The sequence below is a fragment of the Pseudorca crassidens genome, chromosome 7 (assembly GCF_039906515.1).
Source record: "Pseudorca crassidens isolate mPseCra1 chromosome 7, mPseCra1.hap1, whole genome shotgun sequence".
Classification (NCBI taxonomy): domain Eukaryota; kingdom Metazoa; phylum Chordata; class Mammalia; order Artiodactyla; family Delphinidae; genus Pseudorca; species Pseudorca crassidens.
In genome coordinates, this window is record NC_090302.1 from 46,810,923 (window position 1) to 46,834,409 (window position 23,487).

General features: G+C 38.7%; 1 protein-coding gene across 5 annotated transcripts in view; it reads right to left on the reverse strand.

Moving 5' to 3' along the window:
• TMC1 (transmembrane channel like 1) overlaps positions 1 to 23,487 on the reverse strand; it is a 387,623-nt gene that overhangs the window by 26,406 nt on the left and 337,730 nt on the right. For all 5 annotated transcript variants that reach the window (XM_067744162.1, XM_067744161.1, XM_067744158.1 and 2 more), the window contains 6 exons: positions 17,287 to 17,429; positions 12,715 to 12,859; positions 11,902 to 12,096; positions 9,501 to 9,680; positions 9,214 to 9,375; positions 2,147 to 2,275 (listed from right to left, as the gene is read on the reverse strand). In XM_067744162.1, coding sequence (XP_067600263.1) covers positions 2,147 to 2,275; positions 9,214 to 9,375; positions 9,501 to 9,680; positions 11,902 to 12,096; positions 12,715 to 12,859; positions 17,287 to 17,429 — 954 coding nt within the window. The remainder of the gene's footprint in view (positions 1 to 2,146; positions 2,276 to 9,213; positions 9,376 to 9,500; positions 9,681 to 11,901; positions 12,097 to 12,714; positions 12,860 to 17,286; positions 17,430 to 23,487) is intronic.

The window sequence follows — 23,487 nt, forward strand, 5'->3', positions numbered from 1 at the left end:
TGTAAGCTATCCACCTGGTGGGTCAGTGATAATAAGATCCATATCAAAGGTCCATCATCCAACCTTAATGATTTAAAACTTGTTTTGCTGCTGAGCTTCTCTCTGATGAGCCTTCCAAAGGTAACATGGAAGCAAATTCACTCTGTCTGACCTAAAACAGAAACTTGTCTTTTTTCCTGTACTTTGTTCTAACCCAAGAGCACTGTCAGCACTCAATAAATAATAAATTACGGTCATATAATTACAGCTTTTACGCAACCAGGTCATGTTATATTGACTTCATATGTGAAGCAAAATTTTCTAGCACTTAAGAAGAAAGCAGTTAGGGATCAAAGGCAAACATAAGCCAAGTGATGGTCTAAGGAAGAAATGGCAATTTTTATGTCTGCTTCAGAAGAGCTGAATCAGGCAAGGAAAATAGAAATGAAACCAAGCCAGCTGAATACCTCATAGCAGGGAATGGGAAAGCAACACAAAGGCATTCTGGATCTATAGCATTACCTCACCGTCGTCCACCAAACAGTATGACCTAACACTTTCAGTGAGGGAGACAGATGACCTAATAAAAGGTACAATCTCAAAGTCAGGTAGCCAGGTAGAGAATCTAGCCTGGAGTCTTGAAAACAGTTCTGAACGTAGGACTTGTCCAGAAACTAGAGGGCATGAGACAGGAGGAAGACCAGCAGGGAAGGATATCCCTTCACTGGTGAGAAGAGAAACATCATTAGCTCAAGAATACTAGGGCAGAATTGATTCCAGGGCACATCCCTGGAAGCAGGCAGAGTTCTGTCAGTAGACGGCGTTGCCTTGATGGCGCTAGGATGTGGAGGTTCAACACTGAGTCAGCCAGTCCAGCCAGACAACATAATACCTGCCATGTGACAAGCACAGCTCTAAGCATGAGGTCAAGGCCTCTGTTTTCAGAAAGCTTTCATTACAACAGAGGGAGACAGATAATAAGCACGTTCAAAAAAGGAGATGTCAAACAGTTATACAACGTATAAAGAAAAGAAAACTGTGCTGAAATAGAGAGTGCCTGATGGGCCACCTTGGATTGGAAGGTCAGAGGAAAGCTCAAAGGAGGTGACATATTAGGGGTGAGTCCTTAATGACAAGAATCAGCCCTGGCAAATTCTAGGAACCTGCACCCCTAGAGGGAAGAACAATTTGGGCAGATGCAAGGAGCATCTTGTGTTTGAGCATAAGAAAGACTCCCAGTGTTTGTGGACTTTACAATGCAAGAGCGAAAGTGGTAGGAGATGAGCTCAGAGAGAAAAAAAGAAGCAGATCACACAGGGTATCGATGGCCTTGAACAGGGATTTGGAATTCATTCTAAATACTTAGAAGCCACTGGAAATACTTGAGCAAATGAGTATCAATACTATCAACTCCTCAGGTCCTATTTCCCAAGATGACAGTTTCATTTGCAAAAGGCGGACAGAGAGATGTGTGCTTTGCTGCCGCCCTCAAACTTTGTTGGGGGACCTGGGGTTGAGCATAGTGGGGGGCTGGTGATGGAATCAACACCAGTGGGGCTCAGAGAAACCTGTGCTGTGGTTGTGGGGAAGGAAATCAACTTGCCGGAATTCTACTCCACCAGGTGCCAGAGCCCTGTCAGTACCCTGAGCCTTTCAGAGCCCCCAGCTTATGTCTCTGCTGAGCTCTCATTAGACTGTGAGCTTTATGAAGCAAGCAGCGTGTTCACTGACTCCCTTCTCCCCGCAGCGTACTGCACAGTGATGCACTTGGTAAGTGTCCAGCAGTTGCTTAGTAGAATTCAAAGCAAACAGAAAATGTGCAGTTGATACTACTCATCTTGCCCTGCTTCTAGAAATGCCAGCAAGCTTCATGGGGAGGGAGCTGACTATGGGCCCAAGATTTATTGAGTTCACCATTTTAACAGATAGGTTGAAGTCCGCTGCTTTAGCCATCTATAATTTTACTAGAATCTATTTTTGCTAGACTATTGTAAGCCATGAGACTCAAGTCTGACCCCCTTCTGAATTAAAACTATACGCATTGGTCTTCATTTATTGACATCTAAAAGACAATCCCACCTCCTAAATTCTTCTTCTTGCATGGTATACGTAAATGACTAAGCACAAAGGAATAATCTGATAAGAGAAAAATGAATATCACACTTACATATCCATATTCCAAATCCCAGCACCAGCAGTAATTGCAAAACCTCACAAAACATGCTCGGAGAAAATCCCCAATGAGAATTGTGACGTAGGTAGTCAGAACATCAGAAACGGTCAGCCGCACAAATTCCTGTTGAGATATTATCTGTATTAAAAGGAGCATTTCTCCCTTCAAATGGTCCTAATGTTAACATCGAATTTGTCATGCTTTCTAAATAGTATTAACTTGAAAACTGCAACTAATGGTAAAGAAACTAGTTAGGCATATCTAGCAAGTAAAAAATGTTTCACCCCTATTTTATTAGTCTAAAAATAATTATTTCCTGCTCCAAAACCACTGTATCAGAAGTCTTCCTACTGAGAAACTTTTATAAGCATGACATGAGAACACAAAACGGGAAAATAATGACAACACAGAAGTTTAAAACTTGAATCTGGCAAACAGCAGATAATAAAATAAATTCATTTATAAAATAAATTTTTTATTTATAAAATTAAAAGACAAGCTTGGAAAAAGTACTTGTGGCATATATGATGGAGAACTAGTTTTTCTAACACATTAAAAACTTTTACAAATCAGTACAACAATCGATGGGCAATTCAATAAGGAAAAAAATGGCAAATGGCACAAATAAGAAGAAAATACACAGTTAATTAAAATATGCAAAAATACCTAAATCCCACATTATAAAAATACGATTAAAACAATAACTCGTTGCTCCACACAGTGATAAATATTTTAAAATCCATGCTTTTCCATAATGGTGAGAGTGTGGTGAAATAGGCACTGTTGTAAACTGACAGTTAGAAGGGAAAGTTAGACGGGTGCAACATTTGTGTGTGGGGGGACGTTTGTGAAGATCCATCACATTTTAAAGTGTGTGGATTTTATTAGGAAAATCCACTTCTAGAAATGTATCCTATGGCGGTATTAGCACAAATGTCCAAATCTATACATATAATTATGAAAGCATTGTTTCTCCCAGATCAAAATTGGAAGCAATTCAAATATACTCAAGAGGAAATTAATTAAATAAAAACGGGTGTCCACACAACAGAACATTGTGAGCTCTTAAACAAAGTGCTGTTGTGATTATGGTTGCACAACAATGTGAACATATTCCAAAACCCACTGAATTGTGTACTTTAAATGGGTGAGACGTATGGTATGTGAACTATATCTCAATAAACTTGTTTAAAAAGTGCTCAAATGCTATGTTCTGATAAGAAATGGATTGTTAAAAATTTACAAAATAGGATATGTAGCATGAACCCACTTATTAACAAAAAATCCTACACATATATACATACATGTATATAAGTATATGCATAACATGTATATGTATAGAAAAGGTCTGGAAAATTAGAAACTTTTTACCTCAGTGGTGTGGACTTGAAGTTACATGCAAAATGTGTATGTTGTGGGTTACAGGGGAAGCTCACTATTTCCTCATGGAACTTATAACAATAGGCAATAAATATAAGAGTAGACATATAATTATAAATTTTCATTATGATCGTTTTCTTCTGCTCTTTCCTTTCTGCTCCTTCCCAATAATTCGTGCCCTAAGATTGAAGACATGGAATATCTAATAAGACATATTTTTCCAGAAATACAGTGTTCTTCTATAATAAAAGAAGTCTTCTGGTTTTTATTTCCAGCTACCTATATAATCTCACCTCTAAAATAACTAGTGAGAAAGAATCACATCACAGGGCAAGGCCCATTTGACTAGCAGTTATCTGGTTAATTTCCAGTCCCATACTTCAGAGCAGTGCTTCCTAAACTCCAAGTAGCCGTGTACCACCTTCACGATTCTTGCCATGTCCAAGTACTATCTGAAATATTATTTACCTAATATTTCTTTTAACTTTACTTTACTTTACTTACTTTACTTTAATATACTTTATTTTTAAAAAATAACTCCTACTATTGTAAATAGAAGGTGTATAACATCTGCCATAAACAGTAGTTAACTATAATATAAATATATTAAAAGTTAAAAAAATTATACTGAAAACTTTAAACTATAAATGTAAAAGAATTATCTTGCCATTAGTTCCCATCAAAAGTAGTGCCTGGGGCTTCCCTGCTGGCGCAGTGGTTGAGAGTCCGCCTGCCGATACAGGGGACGCGGGTTCGTGCCCCGGTCCAGGAAGATCCCACATGCCGCGGAGCGGCTGGGCCCGTGAGCCATGGCCGCTGAGCCTGCGCGTCCGGAGCCTGTGCTCCGCAACGGGAGAGGCCACAACAGTGAGAGGCCCGCGTAGAGCAAAAAAAAAAAAAAAAAAAAAAATGTACTGCCTGTGAGCCAGTAGTGTATTTTGGGAAATGCTATCAAAGAACAGGGGTGGAGATGGAAAAGAATGAAACAGGAAAGGAGAGAAAACCTTTACCCAAGAGAGTGTTAAAAGCTGTCACTACTGGGGCAACTGGGTCTTGATTCTTCTGGGGACCCGCTGAGTAGCCATATAGAATAAGTCTCACAACTGTCCACCCAAGAGACAGAGAAGGGAAGTATTGATCCACCAGCTCCCATTCCCATCAGTCAGGGATGGCCCCATGTGGTATTAACGTCCCATTTGGTGACAGCAGATAAGCAGGGTAAAGGTGAGACCCTGTATACAACTCAGTTGAGATACTGTCTTGTAACAGCTGCATGCAGTCGTTTGCTGCAGCAACAGCTGGAGTAAAAAGGTGAGTGTGAGGTTTCTGCATAATCCATGTGTCTGTATAATCTGATTCCTGTCTAGCTCTCCATATTTTCCTTTGTCTTCTCTACTCCAGTCCCACTGGCTTTCTTTCATACCCTCAAACTCCATACTTCTTTAGGCCATAGGGTCTTTACATGTGGTCTTCATGCTACTCAATCTTACTTCACCTCTTGACTCAGTTTACACCAACTAATATGCATCACTACAGCATCACTAACTCAGGGAAGTCCCTCACCTGGATGACTAGGGGCAAGCTTTTCTGAATGCATGCATTGCATTCTTGTAGTGCTTTGTTGCCATTGTAAATTTGCAAATGTTTTATAATTATTTAATTAATGGCTGTGTTCCCAAGAGATTGTAATTGTCACGAGATTGTAATTGTCACGAGATTGTAATTGTCACAATGGCAGAGACCGGGTCCACCTTTGTTCCCCATTGCACCTCCAGTATCTAGCACAATACCTGACACTTAGCCTGCACTCAATAAGTATGGAGTGAGCGACTGAGTGATAGTAAATTCCTGTAGTTATCTCTGAATATAACTTTTCTCTTCCCTACTCTTATTCTCCTTTTCATTCCCCAGGCAATTTGAGTTCAGATTCTAATAACTAGCATCAATTAGAAGTAGGCTGTGAGGGATATTTTTAGGTTTTCACCACGAGGTTGGGAAGACTTCCTCAGAAAGAAAATATTTCAGAGTGGTTTTGAAGTCCTCCACAACCTCCTAAACATCCTCATCCCAATGGTTGAAATACAATATTTTTCCTAAGCAATGTCCTAACTTTCACATAAAATAGCAGAAGAGGATTCAAACATTATATTAAAATGTAAAAATATTTATTAATATACCATAGAAGGGATACACTGCTTTATAAGAAAGGAAATTCCAAAAATGGTGGTCCAGCCCACCAAGGGATCATCAACCAATTCCAGTTCCTAGTGTGCTAGGATGGGAGCATGGCCTCCACACAGGCCTTCTGCAGAGCACTGCACTCCACACCTCACACTTTACTCTCCTGACATGTATTTGGTCAGTAAACCTAAGAGGCTCATTAGCAAGTGAAGGGAAAATAATAGAGACAGGGCATCACAAAGGGCCACAGACAGATATTCCATGGCAGGAGTCTGGGAGTATGCGTTGATGCTAATTATGTTTCTGGAGGATGGTTCAGCACTATGGAGAAGGACACAAACTCTAATCAGACTTTGTAGGTAAAATTTGGGCTCCTGTCATTGACTTTCTTTAAGGTCTCGAGCAAATTATTTTACCTTTCTAAGTCATAGTCTCCTCATCTATAAAATGGGGATAATGATATAACTTATCTCAAAGGGTAATTTAAAAATTCAAGGAGGTAATGCTTGGCACACAAGAAGCATTCGATAAATGTGAGCTATTATTGTCATTATCTTCAGCTGTTGTCTGCTTTCTCTCCTTTGCCAAAATGCAGACCTAAGTATATAGCTTCAAAGAGCGGTCTCCCAAGAACGGCTCTGCTGCCTACCTATCAAATGTCACTGGAGATGAGACTAAGTGACTACATCTTGAGATTCCCTGGAGAGATAAAGGAGCCACCAAATTCCTATATTTAAATTCAAAAAGAGATTAAGTCCCACAGTATCCTTGAGGAAAAACAGAGCAGAGGGCACCCATAGAGAAGAAGAGAAAATATCTGGAATGTTCTCATAGAAAAATGAACAAGTCTTTGGGGTTATATCTCCAACATTCTGTGCAAAGCAGCTGCCTTTTACTATTTCTTCTGGAATCACTTTGTTTTAAAAGTGGGTAAAATAAATGTTTCAGAACCACAGCCCTTCCCTCCTGCCGCTCCTGCAGACTTTCCCACAAGCGCTGAATATTCTTTTAGAGAAAGGAAGGCGAAAGAGAAAAGGGAAACCCAACTACAAATGGCAGTAAGAAAAGATGATGAAGCAAGGAAAACCACTAGATAGAGACAGGATTTAAAAAAAAAAGGACAAGACAAGCAGCATGGTACAAGGGCTCCCAAGAAGAAGAATTAAATAATTTTTTCTTTATTTTAATTCAGTGTGTGTGGGAGCATCCCAGAAGCTTCTGCATAATCAGAAAATAAGTATTCTAGATTGCATGACATTCGTGTCTAATTAATTGCTGCCTCTGCCTCAGAAGTGAGCAGCTTCCACCTTATTCTTTACAGTTAGTTCTATTAATCCTGTTTAACAGGTGTTTGCCTGGTAAAGGGTAGGTTGCTTAGCCCTCATGCCAGTCTGCATTCTGGGATGTACATAAGAGAATATCTCAAACTCTTTGAGTTTGTGAAAACTACACTTTATATTTTTTCACTTCTCTCAACTCTTGCTGAAGATTTAGGGAGCAGCCTAGATGTGATAAAACAGACTTGTGTTAAGTGCCGTGACCAGATTTTGCTTCAAGGAGTTTTAAAACATGAAAACCCATATACTCCTGTGTATTCACTTCTTATTGCTGCTGTAAGAAATTACCACAAAATTAGTGGCTTAAAACAACATAAACATAAACTGTTCTGGAGTTCAGAAGCCTAAAATCAAGGTGCAGGCCTCAGGGCGAAATCTGTGTCCTTGCCTTTTCCAGCTTCCAGAGGTCACCTGCATTCCTTGGCTTGTGGACCCCTTCCCCCACCTTTAAAGTGCATCTCTCCAACCTCTGGTTCCACTGTCACAGCCAGTTTTTCTGACTGGCTTTTGTCTCCCATTTATAAGCATGTGTGATTTTGTTAGGCTCACCGCATAATCCAAGATATTTTTCCTATCCCCAGATCTTTAACTTAATCACATTGGTAAAGTCCATTTTACTATGTAAGGTAACATATTCACAGTTTCCAGGGATTAGAACATGGACGTTTTTGAGGGGTTATTATTCTGTCTACCACATCATGTATCACAAGCATCTCTCTACCAACTGCAGGCAGGTTTCATTTCATTTATTATTGTATACATAGTATGTTCCTGTAAATGTGTATGAAATGTGCATGTCTGAAAATCAAGTATTTAATAACATGTAACTGGAAAGGGAAGGGTTTATCTGGTCCCTAAAAGCCTAAAAAATAAAATAGAATCCTTACTTATATCATACATTTTGGACTTGGTCTTCAGTGATGTCTGTCTAGCATTATATACATTTTCCTTACTTTTTCCCACAATTGAAATCACAGATGAGTGGCTTAAGTCAGATGAGTATCTGAAGCTGAGGACATCTAATGATATCTGTATTTGTTTAAATTAGCTTCATAAGACTAATGCTAACTTTCAATTTTCCATTTATCTTACAAAAAATAAGTACATAATAAAAAATTATTTCAAATAATTTCCCAAAGACACATTACTGCTGAAACTGAACTGTTGTCTGACAGACAGAAGCACTATGACATATTTTAAAATGTCTGTCCATCAAGGATGAACCAAAGTCCAAAATCAGTTTACGAAGTGCACATGAGGAATGTCAATTCTAATGAGATAAAATTAAAGGCTTTTCAAAATATAAATTGGATTTGTATAGAAATAAGAGACCTGAAGTAGGTTTTTTGTTTTTGTTTGGTTTGGTTTCCCTTTATTGAACAGAAAGCCATATGAAACATTATTTCTTTTATCTGCTAAAATACCACTAGTCTTGGACTGGGGTCATTTATACAGTCATCTGAAAACAACAAACCTAAAATAGTATTTCCTTTCATGCTTAAGGGGCAATTATTTGACAAAAATTAACATTATTGAAATGAGTATTAGTGTATGCTCCCAAAAGAATCTTTTCTTTTTTTTATGGAAAAAAGGTAACACTGGGGCTTCCCTGGTGGTGCAGTGGTTGAGAGTCTGCCTGCCGATGGAGGGGACAAGGGTTCGTGCCCCAGTCTGGGAGGATTCCACATGCGGCAGAGTGGCTGGGCCCGTGAGCCATGGCCGCTGAGCCTGCGTGTCCGGAGCCTGTGCTCCGCAACGGGAGAGGCCACAACAGTGAGAGCCCCACGTACCGCAAAAAAAAAAAAAAAAAAGGTAACACTAACTAGAGTTCCACTTAAATATTTACTTGGGTTGTATCTAAATCTGGGTGTTTTATTATAACACAGATAGATAGTAAACATTTCCTCAGACCATTTTAAAATATCCTTCCTTCACATGCAACTGTAAAAGGGGTGAAAAGGTACTACTTACTTGAATGGATGCATGTGAGGACTATAAGAGATAATATATATGAAATTCACAGCCAGCATATGGTGAACAGTCAATAAGTCTCAGCTATTTTCATTAATAAGCAATAAAAAACAGGCCACGCTTATGGAAGAAATAGTGACCCTGCTCTTTTTTAATCCATTAACTGTTATGCACTTCTGTTTGTGACATTACCTGCCCCACCATTGTTTCCCAGCAGGGTCCTCGAGGTACATCTGCAGGGTGCACAAAAAAGGGTGACCCAGTGGTATTTCCAGTGAGTGATGCATTGTAGGCCTTGATCATGTTGGCTTCCCATAGGGTAATATTGGCCTTTACTAGCTTCTCCTCTTCAATCTAGAAAGCAGAGGAATGGAAACAAAAATGAAGACAACAGAGATTTCAAAGGCATTTCTGGCAATCTTGAGATTGGGAATCTAACAACATGCTGATGGCAAGGACAATCCAGACACAAGATTTACCTTGTTGTTAATCTCATCCATCAAGGCAAGAATAAATACATACAAGTTGCCTAAAAGAAGAGCAAAAATGCGTCCCAGGAGCCATTTCAGAGCGATGAGGGGATGGTAGTCTTCCAATTCAGCAAATAAGTCAAACAATGTTGGACAGAACATCCCCAGGAGGGACATGACCATGTTCATCTACAAGAAGACACAAGGGGTGAACCAAGTTAACGGTGTTTAAAAATTATTGCTTTCCTCCAAATTTGCAAGATTCCAGCTAGATTCCTTTGATATTTTATAAGACTAAAATTATTTCATGCATTTTAAAAATTTGATCTTATTAAAACAACAGAGACAATATTCAACTCATATATTCAAGATGTACATGTGTGTGAGCTTGTGGACGTGCCAGTAATAATAGTGTTTCCTAGTATAATGAGGGATGCGATTTACATTACTTTCTATGCAGAGAACATTTACTGTTATACATGGTAACTGATTCTGCACTTCACAACAAGATTTCCAAAGGAAATGGAAAATGATCTGCGTGAGGAATGAGGTCCAAATTGGAAATACTAATGTGGCAATCATCAGCACATGGGCTAGTTTAATCAGTTAGAATGGATGAATTCCTTGAGATGGGCCCAGGACTAAATACTGAGTATGCGGGAATGCAAACTATAAGGGGCAAAAAAAAAAAAAAAAAAAAAAAAAGGTTCCAGGTGACTCTGGCAATGTCTTTACCTGAATACCTGGCTCAAACTGTCACTGTTTAACATTTCCCATTTTCCCCGGTAGACTCCATGTTTTGAATGATTAGAACTACCAAACTATATTGAGAAAATAATTGTCAATATGTTTTTCCCTTTTGACTAAGAACATTGTATAAGTATGACCAGCAGGAGCTAAAAGTCAGCATGACATAATATAAAATCAGCATGATACAATTTCAGCCTAAAGTAAAAACTTGGCAGAGCTATGCAATCTTATATAAGGTAAATTTAAATTCTGTTTCATCAAATTTGTAAAGTTTTTCATGAATCCCCATTATTACCTTTGTTGGCCCCTAGGAATCAGGGGTCCCCTAAGATGGATATTAAATATGTACTTACAAAGAGTGACCCTTTTGATGATAATCAATTATCCCTCCTTTTCTGTGGTTTATTAATACAAAAATATGACCAGTACGAACCATGGACCAAAGTGGCATGATAATTTTGCCTATAAATGCTATCATAACTGCAAGGATAATTTTGAAAGCAAACTTAGTAATGCTTTGAGGTTCCCCTTTGTTTTAAATAAGTAAAATAACTCCACCTAATGACTCTCTGTTTTACAGGCTTCCAAGAAATATCTATGCCATCATAGGCTCTTAAATATATGGTCTCCCATCTTCAGTGTTACTGCTTCTGAAATATCTAGAAAGTTTTTGTTTGGAGCCTTTTGTTGTAAGTACGTTATACCATTTTCTGTGCAAGATTCTTCTAGGAAATTCTATGCTTATGAAGACTTTCATAATCTGTTTGGTCTACAAGACTCTGCAGAAGTTTCAGTGTGGGAAATCTACACTTCCCACCGCCTAAATCTCCACACACTGAAAAGGCCCAAGTTCAAAATGATGCCACATTGTATTCTAGAACATTTTATGAAAGGGAACAGACCCAAGAAACAACACATGACCAGTGATTTCCTGATTCTAAATATCTACCTCTGACCTCTTTTCTTGGACCTGCTAAATGGGCAGATACCCTGAAGACAAATCGCAATCATAATATTTAATTCCTTTCAGAGAGCTGCCCTTCCTCATTTGAATAGCATTTGGAGGGGGAGATAATAGGGTAAGGAGAGGAGGTGAAGCAGTTAGGCTGCTAGTGAAAAACAGAGAGAGGCCCAGTCCTGCCCAAAGTGGGGGAGGCAATCTGAATGTTTCCAGTGAAATAAACGTAAGAACCCAGGGCTTTATCATTGCTGCTTCAAAGAATTCAGGGGACAATTGGATCTTTCAAAGATAGATGCAGGACCTGCAGAGAAAGCAACATAGCGTCATGGAGAGTGCTGAGCTTGAAATCAAGATTCCTAAATTTTAACTCTCATTGTTCTCCATGGTTCTGAGACCATGAACACATCACCTAATCTGAGATTCATTATCTCTGTCTATAAAACGTACTGGTTGGAATATGTGCTCTAATCTCTCTTCCAACTCTACCTTTCCCTAATGTCACAAAGTGAAAAACAGACAGTAGACAGATTTGGAAGTAAGGCTGGAATAGGGACACGTGTGCCGAGGTTGGTTCACTCTCAGGTCAGGATGACAGAGATAGGTAAAGAGCGGCCATATTTCATATCCCAACATTGAAGCACAACCCACAAAATCTCAAATATCAGATTCTAAGCACATAAAAAGCATGCAGAGACGAACTTCATTTTTTTCCCACCACCCAAGGGTGTCAGGATCTTGCTGCGCAAATTCCTGGGATCGCTTCACAGCCCAAAAGATGAGGTATCCACTCCCGCCAAGTGTTAGAAACACGAAGAAGTTAGCAAGAAACCTCAGGAATCTGATCAAGTGGACGTTTTCTTCTGCTTGGGCTGCTCTTTCTTCTATTATAGCTTCCTGTACCCAGGCAAAACAGAAAGAAAAAAGAAATATCTGAGCTACGAAAAGTATCATGAACTCAGGAATTATTTCTGCAAACGTCAGAAAGTGAGGAATGAAAATGTAAACTGAATCTGGGATTCCACAAACCAGGTGAATATTGCCAGCAAGTGAGAAAAAGTAAGACAGAGAAGGAAGAATTCTTACAAACAAACTCTGGTTGAGTTAATATTTACTAAGATAGTCTTCATTCTAAAGTCTCTTCTAGTACAGTTTTTTAAAACAACTACAAAATAATACTTTAGAGTCATTTAAAATATTGGGCTAATGTATTCCTGTAAATAATTAGCGAGCATTGTTCTATTATTTAAAATATCTGATTCTGATTACTAATGGTTGGCTGTTTCAAGCCAATGGCATTGTTTTATTACCAAATTTAGAGAGAAGTAATGCTGTCATGGGTCATCAATCATTTTCCAGTCATAATCAGAACCCTGCCCAGATCCTGGTAGGAAGAAATGATGAGTTAATCTTTCTTTTAATTGTCAAGATACTTTGCTACCTAGACCATTTGGAATGGCTCCAATTTTACTCTTAGAAATACCAAGAAAAGGCTCTTGAAGTTGGTGTTTTTACCTTAAAGTTCATTGTGATAGAATTGAATTTGTTGTCTGCTGTTTCAGGATTGCCAATCAGGTAGTCCCAGCTGGTGAACACCTTCCAGCTGAAGTTGAAGCTGTTGTCGTCACCACCTCCGTCATCACCAATATTTTTGGTCATCCTATACAAACAGGAAGTTTAATCCAGCAGCCAGAATACAAGCAGAAAGGGAGAGGTTAGGGAATAGCAAAACATCATAATTATAAGGAAATTGGAGAAGCAAGATCTAAAAGACATATACTTTCAAACAAGTTTGTTCTAATAACCAGAAAATAAAAGTTTATTAAAAAAATATTTTTTTGTTTTAATTTTTTAAGCTGTTCATTTTCCAGGCCTTCAAGATTAAAAGACTACTAACCATTGATGATTTTAACAATTAAACAGGTTATATAAAATTACGTATTTTTTATTTGTTTTCCTAAACTGTTTTCCTAGGGTCATATACGAGGCTCTGAAACTTCTGTGGGATAAGGATCTCTTTAGAAATCCGGTGAAAACCACCAGTCCCCTCATCAGGAAAAACATATGTATAGACTTTTAAACTGTTGTACACAATTTTAGCTGGTTTCCAGACCCTGTGAAGCCTAGGGATGGATTAACCCAGGTCAGATCAGGAAACTCCTTCACAGATTCCAATTCCCCTTAGAATCTCCTTCCAAAGAGTGATTACACTGAATGCATGGAATTTTTCCATACTTGACAACTCTTGACCAAAAATCAAGATTTTTATACAACTTAATAGCAAGTGGTTACATATATTCTAATCAGTGATGTTTTAATTTTTTTTTGCTTGGACAGTTTAAAGTACATTTACTTACTTCAGTGGCTAAGGATCTATATTCCACTTACTCCACTTCCTTTTTTTCCCCTACCACTATAAAGTGCAAAATTAAAATATTATATGATATATATTATAAAATGGTCCCATAAGGTTTTAGTTTTTTAAATATTGCAGTGATATGGAACTGAAAAAAGAAAGGAGCACAATGACATAAAGCTGACAATGTAGTTTGGCAGGTATCTCTAAGGTCATCTAAATTCCCCCACTGTTTAGTCCTATTCCTTATAGATGTTTATATATTTCAGATGGGCTAATGTGTTTGAACAATAACCAGAAATAATTATTCCTTACATCAATCTACCACTTTACCCTTTGCAAATGGTATTGATGTGTATTATCATATTTGTCCTTCTCAAAAACTTAACAAGAGGTCACAGTAGTTAACATTATTCTCTTTTTACAGTTGGGGAAGCTGAAGGATAAAATTATCAAGTGATTTGCTGGCCATTATACAGAAGTAAACCACAGGGCTGCCTCAAGGGCTTAGGTTTTCTGACTTCATTCTGGTACCCAAGCTAGGACACCATGAAATATGTTGAACCATACCAAGTGCCTTTTTGTAGGTCAAAAAGGGTTGAAATCAAACATTTCCAATGGATTAACCTAGGGAGAAAACGATTTTTTTGCTTAAGATGCCATCACCCCTTTTTGCACTGTCACTGAGCCAAGGGCAGGGCCTCAAGTAAAACTGACCACTTGACAGATAAGTCTTGAATGGAGCTTTATCACAGGCAAGATTCTGTAGCTGTAGACAGCCTTCCAGAGAAGGGAGCTCTAGCTGGACAAGCAAACAGGGAACATCTAGCATGTGGGAACTGACAAGAAAGGGAGTGAAATACTAAAAGGGAGTGACAAGAAAGGGAGGAAGGATATTGAAGACAACCTCTGCTAACAACACGTTTTTACTAAGAGATGGCCCTGATAGCTATAAAATATTTCATGTACAGTTCCATTCCTTGTCTGTAGAGAAAAAAAGTGTACATACTTAAACAAAAATTCCTCCTTTTTCAAGGGGGTTATATTTTTGAACAACTATATCTTTGAGAAGCTACCTCAACATACAATTTGCAAGGAATGATGGAAGTCTTGCTTTGCCAGGGACTGAGTAGGTTTCCAGGGCACAAGACTCAATGCCAAAGCCAGGAGAGTCCTGGGTCAACAAAGTTAGTCACCCTATCTTAAAATCTAAAAGTGCTTTCTTGGATATCTAATTTTCCTTCCAATTTCCCTATTAATTAATCAAATATAGATATTTGCTTCCCTTTTATGGATGAGGATGCTGAAGACAAAGAATATGGGCAAGAGGGCAAAGTCCACCAGTTGCCTAGTTGATGTCAGTATTCAGTTTTAGTTTCCCTTGATTTGAGTCATGTATCCCATAAAGCCACTCATGTTTATTCCAAGAATGTATTTGTTTGGGGCCAGTGGTGGGGGAAAGAGATGATATAGGATTCTGAACAATCATTTATATCTCATCAGTTGTTCTACCAAGGCTTGCCCCCAGGGTTAGGAGTGGGGTAGGAGTCATAAATTGCTTTGGAATTGTCTTGCCATATAGGCCAGTGAACTTAAACTACTTGCCAATCTGGTAATGAACAACCAAAGGTCCCCTGCCAGATGGAGGGACCAAAATCAGGCTGGTTTGGGTGGCATAACATGGATGACTTTGAGGGGGAAAATGTAGAATTTGTGCCCTACAGCTATCCTAAATGGCATCTTTGAGCTAATAGGAAAAGCTGCCATTTCCTGCAGAGCTGCTCTAGCTAATAAGTTTACCACTAGCAATATGTGGTTACTGAGCACTTGAAATGCAACTAGTGTGAAACATACATAAAATTTCAAAGACTTTGTACCAAAAAAGACAGAGAATATCTCAATAATAATTTTAGATTGATTATATGTTGAAGGAATACTTTCGATATATTGAGTTAAATAAAATATATTATTAAAATATATTCCACCTATGTATTTGTTTAATATAGTTACTAGAATATTTTAAATTATATGTACCTTGTCTTATAGTTCTTTGCATAATGCTGTTCTAGATGCTTTACACTCATCTGCCAGAAAATTATTATAATAAATGTGCAAATCTATTAATGTATAACTACATAACCAAATGTGACTACCCTACTGCTGGGGCTATCATATGACCTCAATTCCTACCATGTTGGCTTTGTTTGGTTTTTCAATAAGCCTATGAATTATAATCCTAATAAAACAGTTAACATTTGTCAATCACCGTATGCCAACTATGTTCTAAGTGTTTGTATGTACTGACTCATTTTGTCCTCATAGTCATCCCAACATCAAGGTGTTATTACACCTCTATTAGAAACGGGAAAATAGAGCAGTTGAACAATTTGTCAAAGTTCTTTTAGAATGGGCTAGAGCTGGTATTTGATTCCATGAAGAACGGCTCAAGAGCCCACTAGGGTATGTAGCCTCTGCACAGTCACTAAAAGAAGCTGAGGACTTGGACATCCATAGACATGCTTTCTTCAGTGACTATGGAGACTAAAGGACCAATATGGAAACGATACTCACAAGGCCTCTGTAATGTAACTGTACCCTTGACTTTAGTCCTGCCAAATCAAAATGGCCAAAAGACTAGAAATATCTTAGAGTTTTTGGAACGTGGTAGTACTTGATCAGGTAGACAGATACTTTACATACTTAGGGTCTCTGGTTACACTTGGACAACTAGATAAAGAATTTGGATATGGGATCTCCATTAAGGCCTTTTTCAAGTCCTGAAAGGGCTTAAAAACTAAGCATAATAGTTTTCTCCGGAGGAACCAATAAGTTTGGCAGGGACAGGACACAAAGCATGCCAAAGACTGTTCCAGAAAGCTCCTGCTCAAGAGGACTTGGACCCTCAGGTAGAGGTCCTTCCCTGCAATGAAGCAAAAGGCCAATTTACCTTGTGCATAGTTAAATAAAAGGGTGAAGACTTTAATTGAGATGTTTCAACACCTGCTAAACTGGTTCAGAAAATTAGCTAAAGGATGGATTATTCATATTATTTATAGCCCTAAATGACTGTGCTAGATTTCTGCAGTGTCTTCAAGTGAGGTTTTAAAAATATATTTCAGACAGGGAGAAAAAATGAGCTGCAGTTTCATCAGTTCCCCAATGAAATTCTTTTCCATGCTCTAATAAATCCTCTTCAAAAATAAAACATTACTATATAGTTGATCATGACGGTCTCGTTGAGGGCCGTTTGTTTTTGCTGTCTTACACAGCTGAAATTTTTTGGATGAGTGATTATTCTGGGTTTGTTTGTTTGTTTGTTTTAATGAACAGAGAACAACAGATTCTGTCTATTGAGCTGATTCTGCAACTCACAAACCTCTCTGTATGCAAAAAGAGGGGTCAGCAGCTGCTTCCCTGTCTTGTTTGAAACATTGATTCACACCTTAAAGTACAAAAAAGCACAATTTTAAAATATGCTGAACCACAGGATAGGCATGCAACCATCACTGTGACCCAGTGAGATGATCAAAGTCCTGCACTTGTGTTCAACCCTTTTGTTTGGGAGATGTAATAGTCTAACATTAGTGTAGGTATTAAAACCATATTTTATCTCTTAAATACTCTGCATTCTCTAGACATGAAACGGAAAAAAACAATCCAATTCTCAAGTTAATTTTTCCATTTGATTCCAGAAATCAATGCTTGCTTCCCAAGAGACCAATGAAACTTACTCTTTAAGGACAACCAGAAAGCTGTATCCAATGCACATGATCCCCACCAGAAAATAGGATAGCGGCAGTCTGAAATTCATCCATCCAATTGTTCGTTTATTGTCGTAATAGCCATAAAAGAGGACGGAATATTGAGCCAATCCCTAAAATCCAACAACAAAGTCACTTAACAGATGCTGTGAAGGGCAACTCAAAGAAAAAAGATCGACTTCTAAGAGGAATAACAAAATGACATTAATTTTCAAACTTGGGAGATGGCTCTGACGTGAGCCCTATTGTTTTGCTTCATGGAGTGACTGTTTCAGCTTCCACATTGATTGACAGTCTCTTGGTTTACTTGAAATTCAGGGACTTCTAAATAGGTCAAATTTTTAACCAACTATAGGCTTGCTCAGCTGTGGAGCCATTACCGTGAAATGCCCACTGATTGAAACATCAAAACACACTTCATGGTGTCATTAAATTTACAATTTTAAGAGCCTGCTTAATATTGGGGGGAGCATCTGAAATGTGCTTCCTCAAAGTGTCATGGCAGGTTTCCACTTCCAGTCACCTGAGCCACAGTTACATTGGTTCTTCATAAGCCACAGAGGCCACATCTCAGCTCACACTTAGCAAAAACAAGGAGCAGGTGAGATGACATTGGAACCAATATGCACAACCTTCCATTCATCAAGACTATTATCCCCTAACAAGCATGTTTATTCATGAAATTACATGCTGTTTCCCAAAAATTATCTGCCAGGGTTGGAATCACCATCTTCCAAGGCCACCTGAGTAACTGCTCTCTATACACAGAACATGGCATATTTTGATGTTGCTTCCCTTATAATAGTCTTCATCTTCCTCTCCTTCTCTCATTCACTGTGTCCTTCACTCTTAGCTTGGCAGCACTGTTTCTGTATTACTATATATCCACTTCCCCAGCTTCTCTCTGATTTCATCTCTCTGACAATAACTTAAAACGACTATGCTTTGTGAAGTGAGAAGATAATTGCAGTAATAATATCAATCAATAATTTTTTTTGAGCCGGTAGCATGTGCTGAACACCTTACTTCTTCTTACAGAATCCTCACAAGAACTCTCTTGAAGCGGCTGCCGTTAGGGGCAATCGTTTTCCTCTACACTTGTTACTTGCCATGTAGAGAAAAACTGTAACTGTAAAACTCCCAGCCCCTCTCCACTGCCTCATACTAACCCCAGGGAGGAGAGACTTATCTGACAGTAGAGCATGGGTGAGGAATGGGGATGATGTGGGGCACCACTCTTCCTCCTCCTTTGAGATCCCATGCTGTGCTCTGCCCCTGTGAGGGGCATCCTGTCCTGGTCTAGGACTGCTGGGTAGGAAGGTCTGCCTCTGAAGCCCACTTGCCCATAAAAAGATGCCATATTCTTTAATATCAGTGTTAACAATAATAAAGATGTCATGCTGACCTCCATCTGTCTAACCCTTTGTCTTATTTCTGGTTAGCTCACAACCTGGGTCGACAAGGTAGGGGGTGTTATTTACCATCACTTCCCCACCTGAAAAAGACTCAATAGCTCTACACTTATTTTACAGATGAAGAAACTGAGCTTTAAAGAAGTTAAGTAACTTGTCCATGTTCACATAGCTAGTACGTGACAGAGTCTGAACCTGAACAGGGTCTGTCTAATTCAAATCCATATGCTTAACCACTGTGCTATACTGCTTCTCCTATGCTTTCTTTGCCTACCAGGACTTGCATCATACTAATGCCATATCTACCCAGCAAAACAAAGAAACAAGAAGTCTCTGGACCCCTGGATTGGTTCAGAGTGGGTGCCAGGACCTCCTGGAAAGGATCTAGACACCCCTTTTGAAAAGATTTCAAAGGGCCTCATCTTCACATACATAAACATTACAATCTGACTTCTTTTTCTAATTCATAATGACAGTATTGGGATTAAAAGCCACCTCCAAAATAACATGAAAGGAGAAAGTAGATATGTAACAAACATCTGGTGGGCTTGTTAGGTTAGCACAGTAGCTTCTGGGGCAGCTAACTCACCTGGTGTATGTGTCATTCAGCCTATGTTCAATGGCTGCACTCAATAAATATTAGATCACAACCAATGCGGGTAAGAGCCCTTTTTTGGAATCCTGATTACTTCGCAAAGGTTTCTTCAGTTGGTCTATTTCTACATATGCAGTGAAGCATGTAAACAAAAGAGGAGGTACTGTTGAAGTGCACAATTTTTAAAAGCCTTATCCAATCCATCTCAGTAGCATATTGAGGGGTGGTTTTAAACACAATGAAAGGCTTAAAAGAGGTCTCCCCCTCCCCTTCCACCCTGTGGCCCACCACACGCCACACATCTTTCCCTTTCCCTTAAAACTCCAATAGCAGACATCTGGAAGTGACTAAAATAGCAACGACTCCTAGCCTAGCCAAGGTTCCATTCGGTTTCCATGTCAGCGCACATGGCTTTCCCTGTGGGAGCACTCTCCCATCCCAAAATCTGTGACAGAGAAACCACAGTCAGAGCCAAGTTTCAAATGAGCACAGAAAATTCCTGTCCAACTCTAGGTTCCATGCTTGCACACTGTCTACCAAGACTCTAATTTCTGTTTGAATGCTGCAGCTGGTCTAGTCCACAGAAATCGACACACATCTATGAGAATGCTTTGATGTTGCAGTCGCTAGGAATCAACTCATGTATTTATTTATCTAACTAACTTTTATCGAGAACTTATTTGCCAAATACTATACACAGATGGAGTGGGAGACTGGATTACAGAGGCCCCTAGAAAAAGTTCTGCATGCAAATGTCCCCTTTATAAGTATGTGTCACCTGAAATGATATTAGAGTTCCACCCCTTTGGTGTTTCTCACTACAAATAGATACTCACTGTGAAAGACAACATTCTATCCCCATGATGGTAAATGAGTTTCATCATCCTTAGTAAGCCTTTTTAGTTTGTAGTAACTGTCAGACCATTATTTTGAAAAAAAATCGTGAAGTCAGAACTAGTAGGAAAGGAAGCTATAACTTGTGAACTGTGATTGCTGAGGGTATGTGAAAGGGAAGTAGTACCACACTAGTAGGAGTATATTTCTACTTTTCTCTGAACTGTTATCAGTCATTTATACCTTAGTGTTAAAGAAAGCTTCAAGTGTGGATGAAAGATAGGGAATGACATCATTTAAATTCTGATACGCTCGGGACCTGGGAGAGAAGCAAGGAGTGAAATGGCTAACAACACCCAAAACAAACCTCGACCAACTTTATAAGAATAGCAGCCAGCCTGGCACTTATGTGGTACATGCTGAGATCCAGCCCCCGGCCACCCTCCTTCTCTCCAACCAGACTTGCCAAGTTCCATCTAATGCTTTGCTCGCCTCCGAGTTTCTCTTCCTTTTGCTCCAACCCAGATCTAGAGTTATAAAACTGATGTTATACGGTTCTAAGCTAGGAAGCATGCAGATTACAATGAAGCTGGGCTGAGCCTTCACAGATCCTCTCATTTTCAGTAGAGGGAATGAACTTCTACCTGTCTATGGGACCCTAGGCAGTGAACTCTGGCCTTCAAAAAGCTGTGAAGTAGACAGTTTTTTTTGGTGCCCATCCATGCATAAAAGGCTCAGAGTGGTTGTCTAATATCACACAGGTAGTATGTGGTAGGATTCAAATCCAAATCTGTCTAAATCCCATGACTGAGTTCTTTTCATTATGCCACACTGCCTTTTTAACCATGCTGGCTTCTGTAAAGAAAACTTCTGTTTGCCTTTTGTGCCATGATCCATAACTGACACTAATGGTGGGAATTCTAGATCATATGCCCAATACCCATTACACATCTCATTCCACTTGGATGTTCCACAAGAACCTTGAACTCATTACATTTTAAAAATTCTCCCAGAGAAGCAAGAAGAACTACAATCCTGCATCCTGTGGAACAAAAACCATATTCACAGAAAGACAGACAAGATGAAAAGGCAGAGGGCTATGGACCAGACGAAGGAACAAGACAAAACTCCAGAAAAACAACTAAATGAAATGGAGATAGGCAATCTTCCAGAAAAACAATTCAGAATAATGATAGTGAAGATGATCCAGGACCTCAGAAAAACAATGGAGGCAAAGACCAAGAAGATGCAAGAAATGTTTAGCAAAGACGTGGAAGAATTAAAGAACAAACAAACAGAGATGAGCAATACAATAACTGAAATGAAAAATACACTAGAAGGAATCAATAGCAGAATAACTGAGGCAGAAGAATGGATAAGTGACCTGGAAGACAAAATCGTGGAATTCACTGCTGTGGAACAGAATAAAGAAAAAAGAAAGAAAAGAAATGAAGACAGCTTAAGAGACCTCTGGGACAACATTAAACACAACAACATTTGCATTATAGGGGTCCCAGAAGGAGAAGAGAGAGAGAAAGGACCCGAGAAAATATCTGAAGAGATTATAGTCAAAAACTTCCCTAACATGGGAAAGGAAATAGCCACCCAAGTCCAGGAAGCGCAGAGAGTCCCATACAGGACTCTAAACCCAAGGAGAAACATACCGAGACACATAACAATCAAACTGGCAAAAATTAAAGACAAAAAAAAATTATTGAAAGCAGCAAGGGAAAAATGACAACATACATGGGAACTCCCATAAGGTTAACAGCTGATTTCCCAGCAGAAACTCTACAAGCCAGAAGGGAGTGGCATGATATACTTAAAGTGATGAAACAGAAGAAACTACAACCAAGATTACTCTACCCAGGAAGGATCTCATTCAGATTTGATGGAGAAATCAAATGCTTAACAGACAGGCAAAAGCTAAGAGAATTCAGCACCACCAAACCAGCTCTACAACAAATGCTAAAGGAACTTCTCTAAGTGGGAAACACAAGAGAAGAAAAGGACCTACAAAAACAAACCCAAAACAATTAAGAAAATGGTAATAAGAACATACATATCAATAATTACCTTAAACGTCGATGGATTAAATGCTCCAACCAAAAGACACAGGCTTGCAGAATGGATACAAAAACAAGACCCATATATATGCTGTGTAAAAGAGACCCACTTCAGACCTAGGGACACATACAGACTGAAAGTGAGGGGATGGAAAAAGATATTCCATGCAAATGGAAATTCAAAGAAAGCTGGAGTAGCAATACTCATATCAGATAAAATAGACTTTAAAATAAAGAATGTTACAAGATACAAGGAAGGACACTACATAATGATCAAGGGATCAATCCAAGAAGATATAACAATTATAAATATATATGCACCCAACATAGGAGCACCTCAATACATAAGGTAACTGCTAACAGCTCTAAAAGAGGAAATCGACAGTAACACAATAATAGTGGGGGACTTTAACACCTCACTTACACCAATGGACAGATCATCCAAAAGGAAAATTAATAAGGAAACAGAAGCTTTAAATGACACAATAGACGAGATAGATTTAATTGATATTTATAGGACATTCCATCCAAAAACAGCAGATTACACTTTCTTCTCATATGCGCATGGAACATTCTCCAGGATAGATCATATCTTGGGTCACAAATCAAGCCTCAGTAAAATTTAAGAAAATTGAAATCATATCAAGCATCTTTTCTGACCATAGCGCTATGAGACTAGATATCACTTACAGGAAAAAAAACTGTAAAATACACAAAAACATGGAGGCTAAACGAGATGTTACTAAATAACCAAGAGATCACAGAGGAAATGAAAAAAAACCTAGAGACAAAGGACAATGAAAACACGACAATCCAAAACATATGGGATGCAGCAAAAGCAGTTCTAAGAGGGAAGTTTATAGCTATACAAGCCTACCTCAAGAAAAAAGAAAAATCTCAAGTAAACAATCTAACCTTACAGGTAAAGGAACTAGAGAAAAAAGAACAAACAAAACCCAAAGTTAGCAGAAGGAAAGAAATCATAAAGATCAGAGCAGAAATAAATGAAATAGAAACAAAGAAAACAATAGCAAAGATCAATAAAACTAAAAGTTGGTTCTTTGAGAAGATAAACAAAATTGATAAATCATTAGCCAGACTCATCAAGCAAAAGAGGGAGAGGACTCAAATCAATGAAATTAGAAATGAAAAAGAAGTTACAACAGGTACCGCAGATATACAAAGCATCCTAACAGACGACTATAAGCAACTCTATGCCAATAAAATGGACAACCTGGAAGAAATGGACAAATTCTTAGAAAAG